This window comes from Nannospalax galili, unplaced genomic scaffold (genome assembly GCF_000622305.1).
Source record: "Nannospalax galili isolate Female #2095 unplaced genomic scaffold, S.galili_v1.0 scaffold312, whole genome shotgun sequence".
NCBI lineage: Eukaryota > Metazoa > Chordata > Mammalia > Rodentia > Spalacidae > Nannospalax > Nannospalax galili.
The window spans coordinates 6293894-6309414 of NW_008335967.1; the positions used below are offsets into that span (position 1 = coordinate 6293894).

General features: G+C 38.2%; 1 protein-coding gene across 3 annotated transcripts in view; it reads left to right on the forward strand.

The window, feature by feature from the left end:
• Window positions 1–15521, forward strand: part of Reln (reelin) — a 492143-nt gene that overhangs the window by 464103 nt on the left and 12519 nt on the right. For all 3 annotated transcript variants that reach the window (XM_008830753.2, XM_008830756.2, XM_008830755.3), the window contains exons 53-61: window positions 1596–1773; window positions 4650–4825; window positions 4970–5076; window positions 6744–6986; window positions 7763–7938; window positions 10007–10080; window positions 10925–11086; window positions 12107–12264; window positions 14808–15027. In XM_008830753.2, the coding sequence (XP_008828975.1) occupies window positions 1596–1773; window positions 4650–4825; window positions 4970–5076; window positions 6744–6986; window positions 7763–7938; window positions 10007–10080; window positions 10925–11086; window positions 12107–12264; window positions 14808–15027 (1494 nt within the window). The remainder of the gene's footprint in view (window positions 1–1595; window positions 1774–4649; window positions 4826–4969; window positions 5077–6743; window positions 6987–7762; window positions 7939–10006; window positions 10081–10924; window positions 11087–12106; window positions 12265–14807; window positions 15028–15521) is intronic.

A 15521-nucleotide genomic window follows, 5' to 3' on the forward strand; every position in this document is an offset into this window, starting at 1 on the left:
TCAGCATCCTTAGCCATCAGGAAGATGCAGATTAAGACTGCCTTGTGATTCCATCTCACCCCAATCAGAATGGCTATCATCAAGAAAATAAATCAAGGTTCCAAGGTGGCTCAGTGGAGAAAGACACTTGACACCAAGCCTGACAATCTGAATTTGATCCTTGAGACTTAACATGCTCTATGGAGAGAACCAACTCATTCAAGTTTTCCTCCATATATGCACTGACCACACACACACACACACACACACACACACACACACACACACACGCCCTTATACATTACACATAATAAATTAATAAATAAATAAATGTAAATTTAAAAAGAAAATAAATGACTACAGATGCTGGTGAGAATAATGGGAAGGAGGAGTCTTCATTTGTTGCTGTTGGGAATGTAAACTTTTGCAGCAGCTGTGGAAATCAGCCTGCCAAGTCCTCAAGAAACTGAAAATAGAGCTACCATATGACCCAGCTATACCACTCTGCAGTATATAATCAAAGGACTCTGGGTCACCATACTATGGAGATACTTAGATATATATCCATGTTTATAATTGTTCTGCTCGTAGTAACCAAGAAACAGAACCAACCTAGAAGTTCATCAGCAAATGAATGAATAAAGAAAATGTGGGGAGGGGGTCTAAATATGACTAAAATGTATTGTATGAAAGGCACACAAATTCAATAAAAATATGTATTTAAAATGTAGTACATACACACAATGAAATTTATGCTCCATAAGAAAAAATTAAATGATGACATCTGCAAGAAAATGGGTGCAGCTGGAAATCATTATGATAGACAAAATAAGCCAAACTCAAAAAGGCAAATACCGGGGCTGGAGAGATGGCTCAGCCATTAAGAGCACTGGCTGTCCTTGCAGAGGACCTGGGTTCGATTCCCAGTACCTGCATGTCAGCTAACAACTGTCCTTGACTCCAGTTCCAGGGGATCTAATGCCCTCTTCTGACCTCTGCAAGTATTGCACAACATGAGTGCACCTACCTATGTGCAGACAATACACTCATGCACATAAAAATAATAAATATTTTTAAAGGAAAATGCTGCTCGTTTTCTCACATATGCAGAACCTAGATTCAGGTCACACACATAGGTCACCAAACTATAAGAACATCATGAGAGGGAAGAAAGAGAGCTCAAGGAAAGTGGGAAATACTGAAAGTAATGAAATGCCAGTAATAAGAAAATAGAAGTTGGGACTAACTAGGGGAAGAAAGGGAGCCAGCTCAAGGGGGCAGAAAGCAAAGGGGAGGGCAGCACGGGTGGGAGTGAGACCAAAGTATAATGACACATATGTATTACAAGACCATGGGCAAGCACATTACTTTTTATATAAATCTTGAAATGTAACTCAAAAAACAAGAAAGAGCCCAGATTATGGAAGTTATAGATTTATAGTGTGAAGTATGCCTTTTGTGATTTTCATTTTTTTGCAGTTTTTTATGTTATTAACCCACTTCATCCTGTAAGTGTATATTAGATATTTTCTTCTCAGAAGCACAGACTTCACACACAGCAAAATGGACTGAATAAAGTTAACTTTTATTTTTCATTCCCTTGCTCTTGTCAATAGTCCTGTAAGATTTAGATTCTACCAAAAGTACTCAGATTTGCAGTGGGCAATTGATAATTTCTACCTTGGCCCTGGATGCTTGGACAACTGCAGAGGCCATGGAGACTGCTTAAAGGAACAGTGCATCTGCGATGCAGGGTACTCAGGGCCAAACTGCTACTTGGCTCACACTCTGAAGGTAATGTTAAATGCTCACGGGAGGATTCACTCTGCTTACAAGCCAACCTATGACCAGTTTATATGTGGGATTAATAATCTATAGCAAGGTCATATTGACCCTTCAGAAATTAAATCCTTTGGGTAAAAACTAAAAACTGCATGTCTGAGGTTTCTAATATTCTGTTTTAAGTTCTCATACAATTTACTCAATTCATAAAATAAACCAGACTGTACGCATTAAAGAATACAGACACTGTGGTGTTTTTTTTTGTGGATTTTTTTATTTTAATTTATTTTTCATTTGTTTTATTTTATTTTATTTTATTTTTTTATCTGAGACAGGGTCTTGTTACTCAGTTCTTTTCTAGCTTGGAACTCTCTATGTAGACCAGGCTGGCCCCAAACTCACAGAAATTCACCTGCCTCTGCATCCCAAGTGCTGTGATTAAAAGCATGTACCACCACACTCAACTTTATTCTTTTTTTAAAAAAAAAATCTCCATTTATTAAATTTTTGGGTTTTGGTTTTGGTTTTGGTTTGTTTTCTTTTTTTTTTTTTCTTTTGGCTTTTTTTGAGACAGGGTCTCCCTGTAGCCCCAGCTGGCTTGAACTCACAGAGATCCACCTGCCTCTGCCTCCAGAGTGCTGGTATTAAAGTGTGTGAGCCATTTTTAACTTTACATTTTCAGTTGACAAAGGAGGAAGATGTTTTTTTTTATTATCAAATAAAACAAATAATATAGATATCACATAAGACCAGATTTCAAATATGCTTAAACAGAATCTGAACTTTTTTTCCAAGAGAATTCCATGACCTGATTTATTGACTACTGAAATGTGGCTGTCTATTAACAATATAGTGATCTTATTTTGAAGCATTGACTATTATATCAGTTCTTAATATGCAAAGTAAATGCAGTTTCTTAACACAGTTGACATAAACACACTTCATGTCTGTGAGTATAGCTCATTCATCATTTTAATAACAGAAAAATGGTTCATCCAAAACAACACAAGTATGGGGCATAGTGTCTCCCACCTGTAGTCCTGAGGCAAACCTGGGCTACACAGTGAGTTTCAGGCCAGCCTGAGCTATAATGTGAGCCACTGCCTCAAAATATAAAATTGAAAGATTGCTCACTTATGTCTAAAGATGTTAGTCCATTGTTAACAACTGGTTACCATATCATAGCCTGATAAGCCATAACTGAAAATAAACTAAAACAAAATGCTAATATCTTATATGAACTTTCAAGTTTCATTAGTATTCTTCAGTTGTGTAAGAAATTATATAGGAGACTGGAGAGATGACTCAGCAGTTAAAAGCACTGACCTCTCTTGCAAAGGACCCAGGTTCATTTCCTAGCACCCACATGGTGGCTAACAACCCCAGTTCTAGGCAATCTGACACCCTCTTGTGGCTTCTGTGGGCATTACACAACACGGGTGCACTTACACACATGCAGGCAAAACACTCATACACATAAAATAAAAATAAACAGCTGGGCATGGTGGCACAGACCTCTAGTCCCAGCACTTGAGAGGCAGAGTCAGATGGATCTCTGATGGAGGCCAGCCTGTTCTACATAGTGAGTCCCACCCAGATCAGCTGGGGCTACAGGGAGACCCTGTCTCAAAAAGACAAAGTAATAATAATAATAATTTTTTAAATAAAATTTTAAAGAAGTTACACAAATCCACATTATGAACTCCATTCAAATCCTTCTAATGAGTGGATGTATTGGTTAACCATGCATTTCTTCTGACTCATGTTCTTTCACATAAACCTTCATTTATAAAAATCGTATCCATTTTCTCACCATTAGTGAGGTAAAATAAGACTAGAATGTGGCTACATGCCTTTAATTATAGGGTTGATTATATTCAGAGTTTGAAGAAATGAGATTTTTAAGCCACCTAACCATACAAGATAGCAACTGGACAAGTCTCCTAAAGAACTGGAGAAATGTAAAGGGTGTGTGTGCATGCATGTGTGCATGTGCATGTGTGCGTGTGCATGTGTGTGTGCATGTGTGTGATTACTTCAGGTGCAATTTTAACAGTGCTTTATATATTTTCATCACTTAAAAATAAAAATGTCTTAACCTAATGAAAAACTACTAAGAACAAAACTTAGGTACTCTGGACAAAATTAATTAAAAAGATATTGACAATGATATGAATAAAGAAGTTAATTTTGTATAAAATGTTGCCATGAACCTTTAAAACTTTTATAAAGCCTCTCTGTAAAATTATCTGTTCCTGATGTTAATCATTCTAAGTTAAAAGGGTGAACTAGAGACTCTCCAAAAGACCATTTTTGTGTTTCTGTGCATTACCCTATTACTTGCACTGATAAATATGTGAAAAGTGTTCCCAATTTCCTTCTAATTCCAAGCTTTTCTTTCTTTAACTTTAAGCCAAAAGCTTTGGATTCAAATGTCCTTGCCTCATCAAAGAAACATTCATGGTTCATTCTGTGCTAGAAGGTTCTGACTACCTATGCTGTCTCCAAAGTGGGGGCACACACTCCATGACAATCTATCAGGGAATGTTGGGGGAAGTGCAAAAACCTTGTATTTTATCTTGTTCCTTTTCATTTTTATTCATTTTGTGTGTGTTTAATAACATAGTAATGTTATGGTAGTAGTTTTATACAACACACACGTGTATGTATTTGGATGTACGTTTTAAAGTAACATTTTGCAAACAGAAGTGTTATGTAGTTTTTATAGTTGTTTCATTTGTAAGATTTTCCTCTAGCCTTTAAAGGCTAATTAATAAATTTTACTTAGGCAGTTTAAATAATCTTCAATATAGGATAGAAAGGAACATGAGGTATTCTATCTGAAATTGCTGTCTTTAACCACATCCCACTCACCCTTTTGTTTTTAGACTTTCCTGAAGGAGCGCTTTGACAGTGAAGAAATCAAACCTGATTTATGGATGTCCTTGGAGGGTGGAAGTACTTGTACTGAGTGTGGAATTCTTGCTGAGGACACTGCGCTCTATTTTGGGGGGTCCACTGTAAGACAAGCTATTACTCAAGACTTGGATCTCAGAGGTGCAAAGTAAGTCACATTTTTGACGTTTTTATTACAGCATCACAAATTGGTCCTAAATCAATAAACACTTGTAAAAGTTGCTATTGAGGACTTGAGTGGAGGCTTTGAGCAAATTCATCATTCTGACAGAGAATATGTGCTTACTTTTAGATTCCTGCAATACTGGGGACGCATCGGCAGTGAGAACAACATGACCTCTTGCCATCGGCCCATCTGCCGGAAGGAAGGCGTGCTGCTGGACTACTCTACTGATGGAGGCATGTTTCAGGGGTGACAGCCACCCTTGAGCAGATTCACACATTCCATCAACACCCCTCAGAAATGTCTCTACAAAGCTTTGCTAGCAATAATGGCCATGAAAGCTACAAAGAAAAAGCTACAGTACAGACCTTATTTGTGTTACATGTCCTATACATGTGACTTCTGTAATACAAAATCTGCTCCCCAAAATGAGATCGAGAGAAATCATATTTAAAAATATACATCAAACTTGGGACTCAGCAGTGAAGAGCACTGACTGCTCCTGCAGAGGACCCAGATTCAGTTCTCAGAACCCACATGGCAGCTAACAACCATCTGTAACTCCTGTTCCAGGGGATCCTATGCCCCCTTCTGACTTCCTCAGGCATTGCACACAGTGGTGCACTTAACACACATGTAGGCAATACACATAAAAAATTAAAATAAATAAACCTAAACATTTATAAAAAGGTAGGTTTTGACCTGGGAAGGTTCATACCTGTAGCCCCAGCAGAAACAAGAAGAAGACCAGCTTGGGCAAGACGTCTCAAAATATAAAAAGTTTTCAAATAGATTTTTTGACTTTTTTGTATTTGCTCTTTGAAATACATGTATAGAATGTATTTTAATCATCTGTACCCACTCCCTCCTTCAAGCTCCTCCTGAGCACCCCCCCCCAGCATATCTCCCTCCCAGCATTATAGACTTTTTGTTAAAGAGAAAAAAAGAAATTTTGAATGATTTTCCAAGAAAAATATGATTTTGAAAACATTCTAAAGCATTTTGTACCAATAATAAATGTAGATGCCATAGAGAATAATCAAGAAAATTTCACTGATTATGAGAAAAATATCCTAAATTCATAAAACTGTGTTAATAAAATTTTGTTTTATTATTTTTGAAGTAACTAATGGCCAGTTATGCCATGAGGTCTTTAGAAAATATGCTTTCACAGACAAATATCCTTCTGAATAACTTCCTAATGGATAAGTCTAAATATTTTAACCTAATCACCAAGTGTTTTCTTTTTTTAATATTTTATTTATTATTTTTATTTTATGTGTTTGAGTGTATTGCCTGCATGAATGTAAGGGCACCCATGCCATACAATGCTCAAGGTCAGAAGAGGTTGTCGGATCCCCTGAAACTGGAGTTACGGATGGCTATTAGCCTCCTCGTGGGTGCTGGCAATCAAACTTGGGTCCTCTAAAAGAGCAACCAGTTCTTTTAATAGCTGAACCATCTCTCCAGTCCCACAAAGTGTTTTCTGAAGTTATTTAAAATTTTACCTACAGTCCTATTAAGCAATAAGAGATAGACTTTCTATCAGTCAAAACAGTTGCAAATTATATAGCATAACAGCTGTTTTAAATAGTAGAAGATATTGCCTTAGACATATGAGTATCCTCTTGCTTATGAGAAATAATGCCTGTGAGAATCTAGAATTAAATTTTAAATGCAGAAATTATATAATTTTTACTTCAAATTTTTTGTCTAAATACCCTTCTCAATGTTGGCTGCTTATTGAAGCAATGCTCATAAGTGTCAAATACCCAGTCATCAAATTCAATTTTCATTCCTTGGTTTCATTTCTTTAGAAAGTTTATAGCATTTGCAATATACTGGTGGTTTGTGGGGGTTTTCCCCCAGATATGTTATTGTGTTGATATGTCTGTTTTTATAGGAATTACTTGGACTTTGCTTCATGAGATGGATTTCCAGAAATACATTTCTGTGAGGCACGACTACATCCTCCTTCCCGAGGATGCCCTCACCAATACAACTCGACTTCGCTGGTGGCAGCCTTTTGTGATCAGCAATGGAATTGTGGTCTCTGGGGTGGAGCGTGCTCAGTGGGCACTAGACAATATTCTGATTGGTGGAGCAGAAATCAATCCAAGCCAATTGGTGGACACCTTTGATGACGGTAAGAAGCAAAGTAACGAACACTTTTCTTCCATGTCAGCTGTTTGTCTGTTTTTGCCTTCAGATGAGTTACTCCAGAGAAAGTACTTAAAACATCTAGGCCAAGCTACTGCTGTTATGTCCTGTCATTTGTTGGTCATTCTAAAATATCAGCTGAGAATTTACTATGTACTGCTTAACACAAAATAAATTGTTTTCCTATAATTTGCAATTGCAATACCTTAAAAATCTTCAGTTCTTTTAGTAATTTCTGTGCCATTGAAATGCATATTGCAGCTGTCTAAAAATTTAACAAGAATTTCCTACTGATCCAAGTTACCTAGACAGGCAATTACTATATTTACAGTAGAGTCATCATTATAGTAGCCATTAATGGTTTTCTCTAAACTTGGGTTCTCATCTGGGATTTATACGTTAAGGCAGTTAAATAAAATAAGTATCCATCTTTGGGGTTGGAGAGATGGCTCAGTGGTTGAGAGCACTGGCTGTTCTTGTAGAAGACCCAGGTTCAATTCCCAGCACCCACATGCCATTCATAACTCCAGTTCTGAGGGAATTCAGTGCCTTCTTCTGATTTCTGTGGGCATTGTACAACATGGATACACTTACATACATGCAGGCAGTGCACTCATAGACATAAAAATAACAAAATTTTAAAATAAATATCCATCCTCAATAGTACACAAAAAGCTAGAACATAAACATGAAAGTAATTTAAGGATAAACAGCTTAGTTCAAGAAAATAACATGTGGTATTGCTACCTATCTATTTAACAGAAGGCGCTTCCCATGAAGAAAACTGGAGTTTTTACCCTAACGCAGTAAGAACAGCAGGATTCTGTGGCAATCCGTCCTTCCACCTCTACTGGCCAAATAAAAAGAAGGACAAGACTCACAATGCTCTCTCTTCCCGAGAACTCATTATACAGCCAGGATACATGATGCAGTTTAAAGTAAGGGAAAGTGGCTCTTCAATTCATAGTGGCAAATACTGTGGGCTGTGGGAAAAGGTCTTTCTTCTGACAACTATAGGCAAATGATTGATTTCATTCATTAAAAGATACTGTGTCTTATGAATGTTTCACAAAGGCCTTTCTTCAAGTAAGATTATTTGAGTACAACTAAAATCTCTGAATATGTTGGAACACAGCAATAAATGTGACTGTGTTATAGCTCATATATATAATCTTAATTTCATTTACCCAAACATTACCAATCCAATAGAAAGCTCACATAGTTGCCTCTGGCTATTTCTAATTCTCTGTAACTCTCATACCACACATTTTTCTCCCTCTGCCTGTTACATCCACCTGCTTCTGCAGCTGTTCTTTTTCAGTATACCTTTCATTTTTCTTCTCTTCTCATTTCACAAGCCTGTACATTAGCCCAGTTGAAACCTCCCAAAGCCTAAAAGAACTAGAGAGAATGCTCAGATCTTTTGAACTGAGTTTTTAAACCAAAAGGTTAGAAGGGGAGGTCAAGCAGACAATAGACACTCGGACAGAATGATAAAGCAGTATCAACTGATATCTCCAGGGATCAACTCAGGTCACCAGGCCTGGCAGCAGGCACTTTTACCACTGAGTCATATCACCAACCCTACAGCTCCATTTTTAATAGTTTACACATTTCTGACTTTCTGCATGAGCACTTTGATCCAACACATCTTCACAAACTCAGTATCTTCCTTCCTACACCAGTTTCTCTTTCTGATTATCCCATTTCTGTTGATGGAACAAACTTTTACTCAGTAAATAGCTTAAAATGTTGGCCTTTAACTCTTCCCTTTTCTCATGTAATCAGTTATGTGCACTTTAATTCTGCTTCCTGACGTCCGTTTCTTTCATCAGCTGTCTTTGCACTATTGTGTCCATTCTTGCCTTATTTAAATCAGATATCCACCAAGTTCCCTTTCACCCCCATTTCTCTACACTTCTACCTGACTTTATGTCAGAGTCAGATGAACTTTACAAAGTGAAGCTCTTGGTTTTTTCATTACACTCCTCACAAACCTTCAGTGGTTCTCTGTTGCTTGACAAGTTAAGACCATATACCTTAGACTGTATCAGAGCCTGCCTGACTCAGCCAACCCCTCCAGCTTCACCCCCAGTACTCGATGCCTCTCCACTTGGATCAAAGCTCACTGCATGCTGTGCTCAAGACCTTTCTGTTCACTCGCACTTTCTCCTTCCTAAATAACTTTCTGCCATCTCAGCCTCTCAGATGCTCCCCATCCCTCAGGGACAGTTCACATGCACCCTGGTGGATGAATTATTTTCCAATCTATTTAATCAACTGCAATCTCTCCATCCCTGCGAAGCACTGCAGCATTTTATTTATATCATTTATATTTCCTATTACCATTATTGGAGTACACTTCTTGGTCTGTCTTTGAATTCAGAGTTGTTTTATTCAGGAGTATATGGCCTGAAACGTTTCCCTAATATTACCTTTCCCTAATATTATCACTGAAATAGAACATGTAGATTAAATCAACAATTATGACTTAAAGTTGAATTACCGGATTTTATAACAGTTATGCATTATTGAGCATTCAAATATTCAATTGCATGTTAAACAGAAAAAGGGAAAGAGCTATAGGAGTGAATATTAAGTAATTAAAATTGTTCTTTTCACTTCCAAAAAACCCAACAGTAGCATCTAAGAAGTTAGGATATCCGTGAATGTGTCCTGAATCAGATACTTCCAATTTCTTTCCTCAAATTCCTCTCATATTATTTTCTTTTCAGCCAATTTATCTTATCAAAATTTAATGTTATACTAATTAAATTAGTAGGAATAATGACTTAAAAACCTTAATTCTCATCTTCTTTGAAAATTGCATCTCTTAACAGCTCTAAAGAATACATTCTCCATGTGCTGGTAGACTGCTCTGTGAAAGCTTTTCTGAATATTTCTTGAGTCTAGCAGAGTCATGGTGCTGAGAAGCAGGGTTTCTAATTAGTTGCATTGGATATCATTTGGTCCTGTTCATGAATTGATTGCCTATGTTTGTTTTAGATTGTGGTAGGCTGTGAAGCCACTTCTTGTGGAGACCTTCATTCTGTAATGTTGGAATACACTAAGGATGCAAGGTTAGTGAAATAACTTAAACACATAACTCAAATGTTGGTCTGCTTTTAAGGTAGCCAATTGCAAAGAAGAAATTTTATGTACTAAAAGTGCAGTTTTCAGGGGATGATGGTGCATACCTGTTATTCCAATGTTCTGTAGGCTGAGGTAACCTTGTCTCAAAATCATATGTGTCAGATCCTGTGTATTCTTGTGTAAATTTCATTGGTATAAAGATTATCCATAGATCTTCAAAGTTCTCTTTATAACCAAGAAAAATCCATTTTCATACTGGTCAGCAGCTTTAAAAAATTTACATTTTAGAATAAGCAAGACACCAAATTTGTCCTCAGAATAGAACTATTTTTGTTCATGTTGCTCATTTTCAACCAACCTTAAGAAAAATGTTAATAGACAAATGATCTGAATATGCTTCAGCCCAAGTTCTAACCACTAAAGCACTTTGGCAATAACAGCACATTTTCCTTTGTGAATGGCTGTATCTTCTACCACCACTTTGAAAACGTAATCATTATGAATTAAGTTTGGTTAGACATTTTTGTCAATTGGTTCCGAGTATGTTTCTAGTAACAATATTTATGAGAAGTCACTGGAATTCATTGCTATGCATGCTATTATTTTATTCTGTTAGTGAATACCTCCATGTTCTTTTAGAGATAACATACATCTTACGAGAAATTACTTTCTTTGTTACTTTTTAAGAAATTGTTTTCGGTGGTTCTCTATGATCTATAATTATATGTAGTAAGAAAGGAAAGTCAAGTAAAATGATTTAACCTTTAGCATTATCATATTAATCATACATTTCTTTTGATTTGTCTAATGCAACCCTTTTGGCTTCTGCAGATCTGATTCCTGGCAGCTCGTACAGACCCAATGCCTTCCTTCCTCTTCAAACAGCATCGGTTGCTCTCCCTTCCAGTTCCATGAAGCCACCATCTACAACGCTGTCAACAGCTCAAGCTGGAAGAGGATCACCATCCAGCTGCCCGACCATGTCTCCTCCAGGTGAGTTACCTGTGAAAGGAAACCTAGTGAAACTGTCTTCAGCCTCTACCAAGTTCAAGTAGAGAACTAATAGGGTTTTAGCTGCATCCCTGGGAACTTTTCTTCTTCTTGCTATCCCATGCCCCATGATATCCCAAGAAAAAAAGATAAGAAAAAAAACAGAAACATTCTAAAATGATTTGTAGACCTCAAATTTTTATTTAACTGCATATGGTACATTTGCAGAGTTTACTTACAGACCCTGAATGACAAACCCTAAACAGAGAGTGGGATTGGGACCAGTTCTGCCCTCTCAAAGGATGCTTTGCTCATGCAGATATACATACCCTCTGGGGAGCAGGGCTGTCGGGTTCTATAGAGCTGAGGATAATCTGGGCAATTTTGTGATTAAACATTCATTCACTGAACAATCTGAAAAAATGATAAATTCTGTAGGAGAAAATGGACACAAAATTACTATAGAACAGAAGAGGAAATTCCCATAAGAGTTGCATGGAAGAAACAACACTCAAGATTTCACACATGGGGATGGAGAGATGGCACAGCAATTAAGAGCACTGGCTGCTCCTGCAGAGGACCTGGGTTCAGTTCCTTATGCCTACATGGTGGCTAACAACCATCTGTAACTCCATTTTCAGGGGATCCGACACTCTCTTCTTACCTCTGTTGGCATTGCGCAACACAGGCGCACATATATACATGCAAGCAATACACTCATACACATAAAAAATAATGAATAAGAAAAAGATTGCACTTATGTGTACACACACACACACACGCATGCACGCACGCACGCACACGCACACCAGAAAGAAAACTTTAGGGAAGATACAACTTCCAGAAAGGCATGTGGGGACATATTCCCAGTTCTGAAGGATGAGTTTACTCACTCTGATTTTAGGGGGCTTCAACTAGAAATTTAAGGAGCTCTTTTCTCAGATCTTCATTCCCACAGGCAGAGGAACGACCAGGAAAAATGACAGTCTATTGATTTTCTTTTATTTTCCCTGGGTCTCTCAGTGCCACACAGTTCCGCTGGATCCAGAAAGGGGAAGAAACCGAGAAGCAAAGCTGGGCCATTGACCATGTGTACATTGGAGAGGCTTGTCCCAAGCTCTGCAGTGGGCACGGGTACTGCACTACCGGCGCCATTTGCATCTGTGACGAAAGTTTCCAAGGTCTGAACCTTGAGCTCTTATTGAAACAGGGCACTGTAGGCTCTGCATCTTAACAAAACAAGACAGTGCTAGGAAATTAATGGACATGCTAGGCTTGGGGCTGTGAGATGGGTAGAAAACTCCTTGACCAGAGGTGGTTTTTTTGTTTTGTTTTTTGTTTTTGTTTTTTTTTTCAATAAATTACCAAACATAGTCTTGTGCTGTGAAATACTAAAAATACTTTTTTTTCATTTTAATTATTTTGTTTAGCTAGCATACAAAACAATGGCTTTATTTATGACATTTTCATGTATATGTGTATATATTTGTACTTTTCGTGTTCAACCCATGACTATCCTCCTGCTGGTTCCCTTCCTCCTCCAAAAAGTTTCCCCTTCTACTTCCTGAAACCAATTTTAAAAGACAGACTGAGGAGACAGGGGAATGGCTCAGGTGGTAAAGCCCTTGCCTTGCAAGCACAAGGATCTGAGTTCCGTCCTCAGAACGCACCTAAAAATGCCAGGCTTGGTGCCATATGCTTATCATCCTAGTACTGACTTGTCAGGCCAGAGCCAGGGTGCACCCTGGAGCTTACTTGACCAGCTAGTCTAGCCTAATTAGTAAGCACCAGGGTCAATGAAAAACTGACTCAAAGGAAGTGAACAACATTCCTGAAAAATGACACCTGAGGTTGTCCCCTGGCCTCCACACATATGTGCATATACATACCTGCACACCCATACACCTGCATGCACAACACTCACACAGATACCTCATACATGTGCATAAAAGATAGACTGAAATACACTTGATATGTAACCTGTAAATAAGGATTTATATTTGGAAATAAGTGAATCAAGATGGATCCACTGTTTTTCATATAACTTCCTGTCCCAACTACACCCCCAACACTCAGCTTCTTCTTCTGGACCTCCTTCCTTCCTAACCTTGCTGTCAACCTCTAAATACTTCACCAGTATCTATTAGAATCCATCCCTCTATATCCATCCTCCATCCTTCCACAGTTGTACCTGATGACTCAGATGTTCTGCTTCTCAGATCACTGTGTCACTCAGGAAAAAGATCCTTCGTCACTCAGTGAAATTAATTTCTACTGCATGGGCTTCTACAGGCCAAAGGCATATGGGACAGAGTATCTGCTTAGCCCCTCACAGTGCAGGAAAATGCCCTGCTTTCCTTTCGTCCAGTTTCCAATAGGGTCCAACCTCTGCCATTGCATAATTACCTTCATATGCTCATATCCTAATACTTGGCATTGAGCAAATCTGAGAAATCTTTAAACCCTACACTGTTTTGAGCTTTTGTGTTTCTACAACATGTGCTACTTCATTTTTAAGAGTCACTTAAATTTTATAATAGCCCTGTAAGTCACTTATGGTTAAGATGATATCCCCACTTGATAGGTAAAGAAACTGAGTCTCTGAGAGATTAAGTGATTTGCCAAAAAGTAAAAGTCCACCAATTCCCAGATTTTTTTTCTTTTCAGTCAACCTTGCTAGTGGTTCTCACAGCTCAGAGATTTATCCAAAGAAGATCAGAGTTATACAACGTTTCCCAAGAATATAATGTCAGAACACATACATTTGAATTCTGCAGTGGGATCCATGTAGATTTCTTGGTTAATACTGTTCTTCTACCTCTGGATGAAATGGATATGATTAATGTAGGCGGCTGCACATCACTGATGTTGGAAATTACTTAGCCGTCTCCATCCTCCCCTGTAATCACTGCGCTGAGACCAGCTGGATCTGTCTGGGCACTAGCAGAAGAATTTTGGGCAAATTAATGAATCACATGTCTCACAAGAAGGCCTCACTGTCTGGAATTTGCCCTCTTCCTTAACCCAATAGAAGTATGACCCTTTGAGTTTGAATTATTGTGAACATTTAGGAAATGTATATGATCCAAATCAAGAAGAAATGTAAGTGCATACACATTCCCTAATATAGTGTCATTTAAACACTAGTCTCATCTTAGTGACTTCTGAGAGACTCTTCCAGTTTTTTCCTAATTCATTTATTTATTCCAGCATCATTAGTGAATATTGTAAAGGCATCAAATACTGTGTCAGGTGCTAGAATCCAACAAGGAATTAAGACATGAATGTTGCTCTCGGGAAGTATCCCATAGAGAGCTGAAAGAACAAGAGCATGGCATATCTGAGTCTTACAAAATTGTGCTGGGAAAAAAAAGAAATTACATTGGCTCTTATGCCTGCTGAGCTCCATTACTGGTAAATACACAAGGTCAGGCCAGATGCTGTAGTGTTTAAACAACAGATTTACAGACACAGTAAGTGAATTAGCTTGTACATATTTTAATGAACATTGACTCAAAAGTAAAGGGATTTTTTTATCAATGTAAGACAATAATTACCTAAATAAAAGAGAAACATTTATTTCTGCGAGTCTGTATCTGCTTGGTACTTTGCCATTCTAGCCATTATAACAATGACTCAAATCTAAAATTGTCTGTTGTTCTTAATCTTGGATGACTGTGCTTATTCTGATTCTGACTTATATGATTATTCCTTTCTCTCCCAGGTGATGATTGCTCTGTTTTCAGTCATGAGCTTCCTAGTTACATAAAAGATAACTTTGAGTCAGCAAGAGTTACTGAGGCCAACTGGGAGACCATTCAAGGTGGCGTGATAGGAAGTGGCTGTGGGCAGCTGGCACCCTATGCCCATGGAGACTCACTCTACTTTAATGGTTGTCAGATAAGACAGGCTGCTACCAAGCCACTGGATCTCACTCGAGCAAGGTGGGTTGAACCCGTGTGATATTCCATAACAGAACTGATCACAGAATTGAACTGAATTCAGATCCCCAGAACCCACACAATAAACCAAGTATGGTAAGGTGCACCTCTAATCTTAGCACTAGAGAGGTGAAGACCAAAGACTACCCAGTGCTGGCTAGACATCTAGTCTAACTGAACTAGTAAGCTCCAGGTTCAGTGAGCGATCTGTCTCAAAAAATAAGATGGAAGCCAGGCGTGGTGGCACACGCCTGTAGTCCCAGCACTTGGGAGGCAGAGGCAGGCAGATCTCTGTAAGTTCAAGGCCAGCCTGGTCTACATAGTGAGTTCCAGGACAGCTGTGGCTACAGGGAGACCCTGCTTCAAAAAGACAAAAAAAAACACAAAAAACAAAAAACGTGACTCTTGTAAGTAGCGTTAAATTATTTCCCAATGGATAAGGACTGTGGTAAAAGATCTCTCTCTCTCTCTCTCGTGTGTGTGTGTGTGTGTGTGTG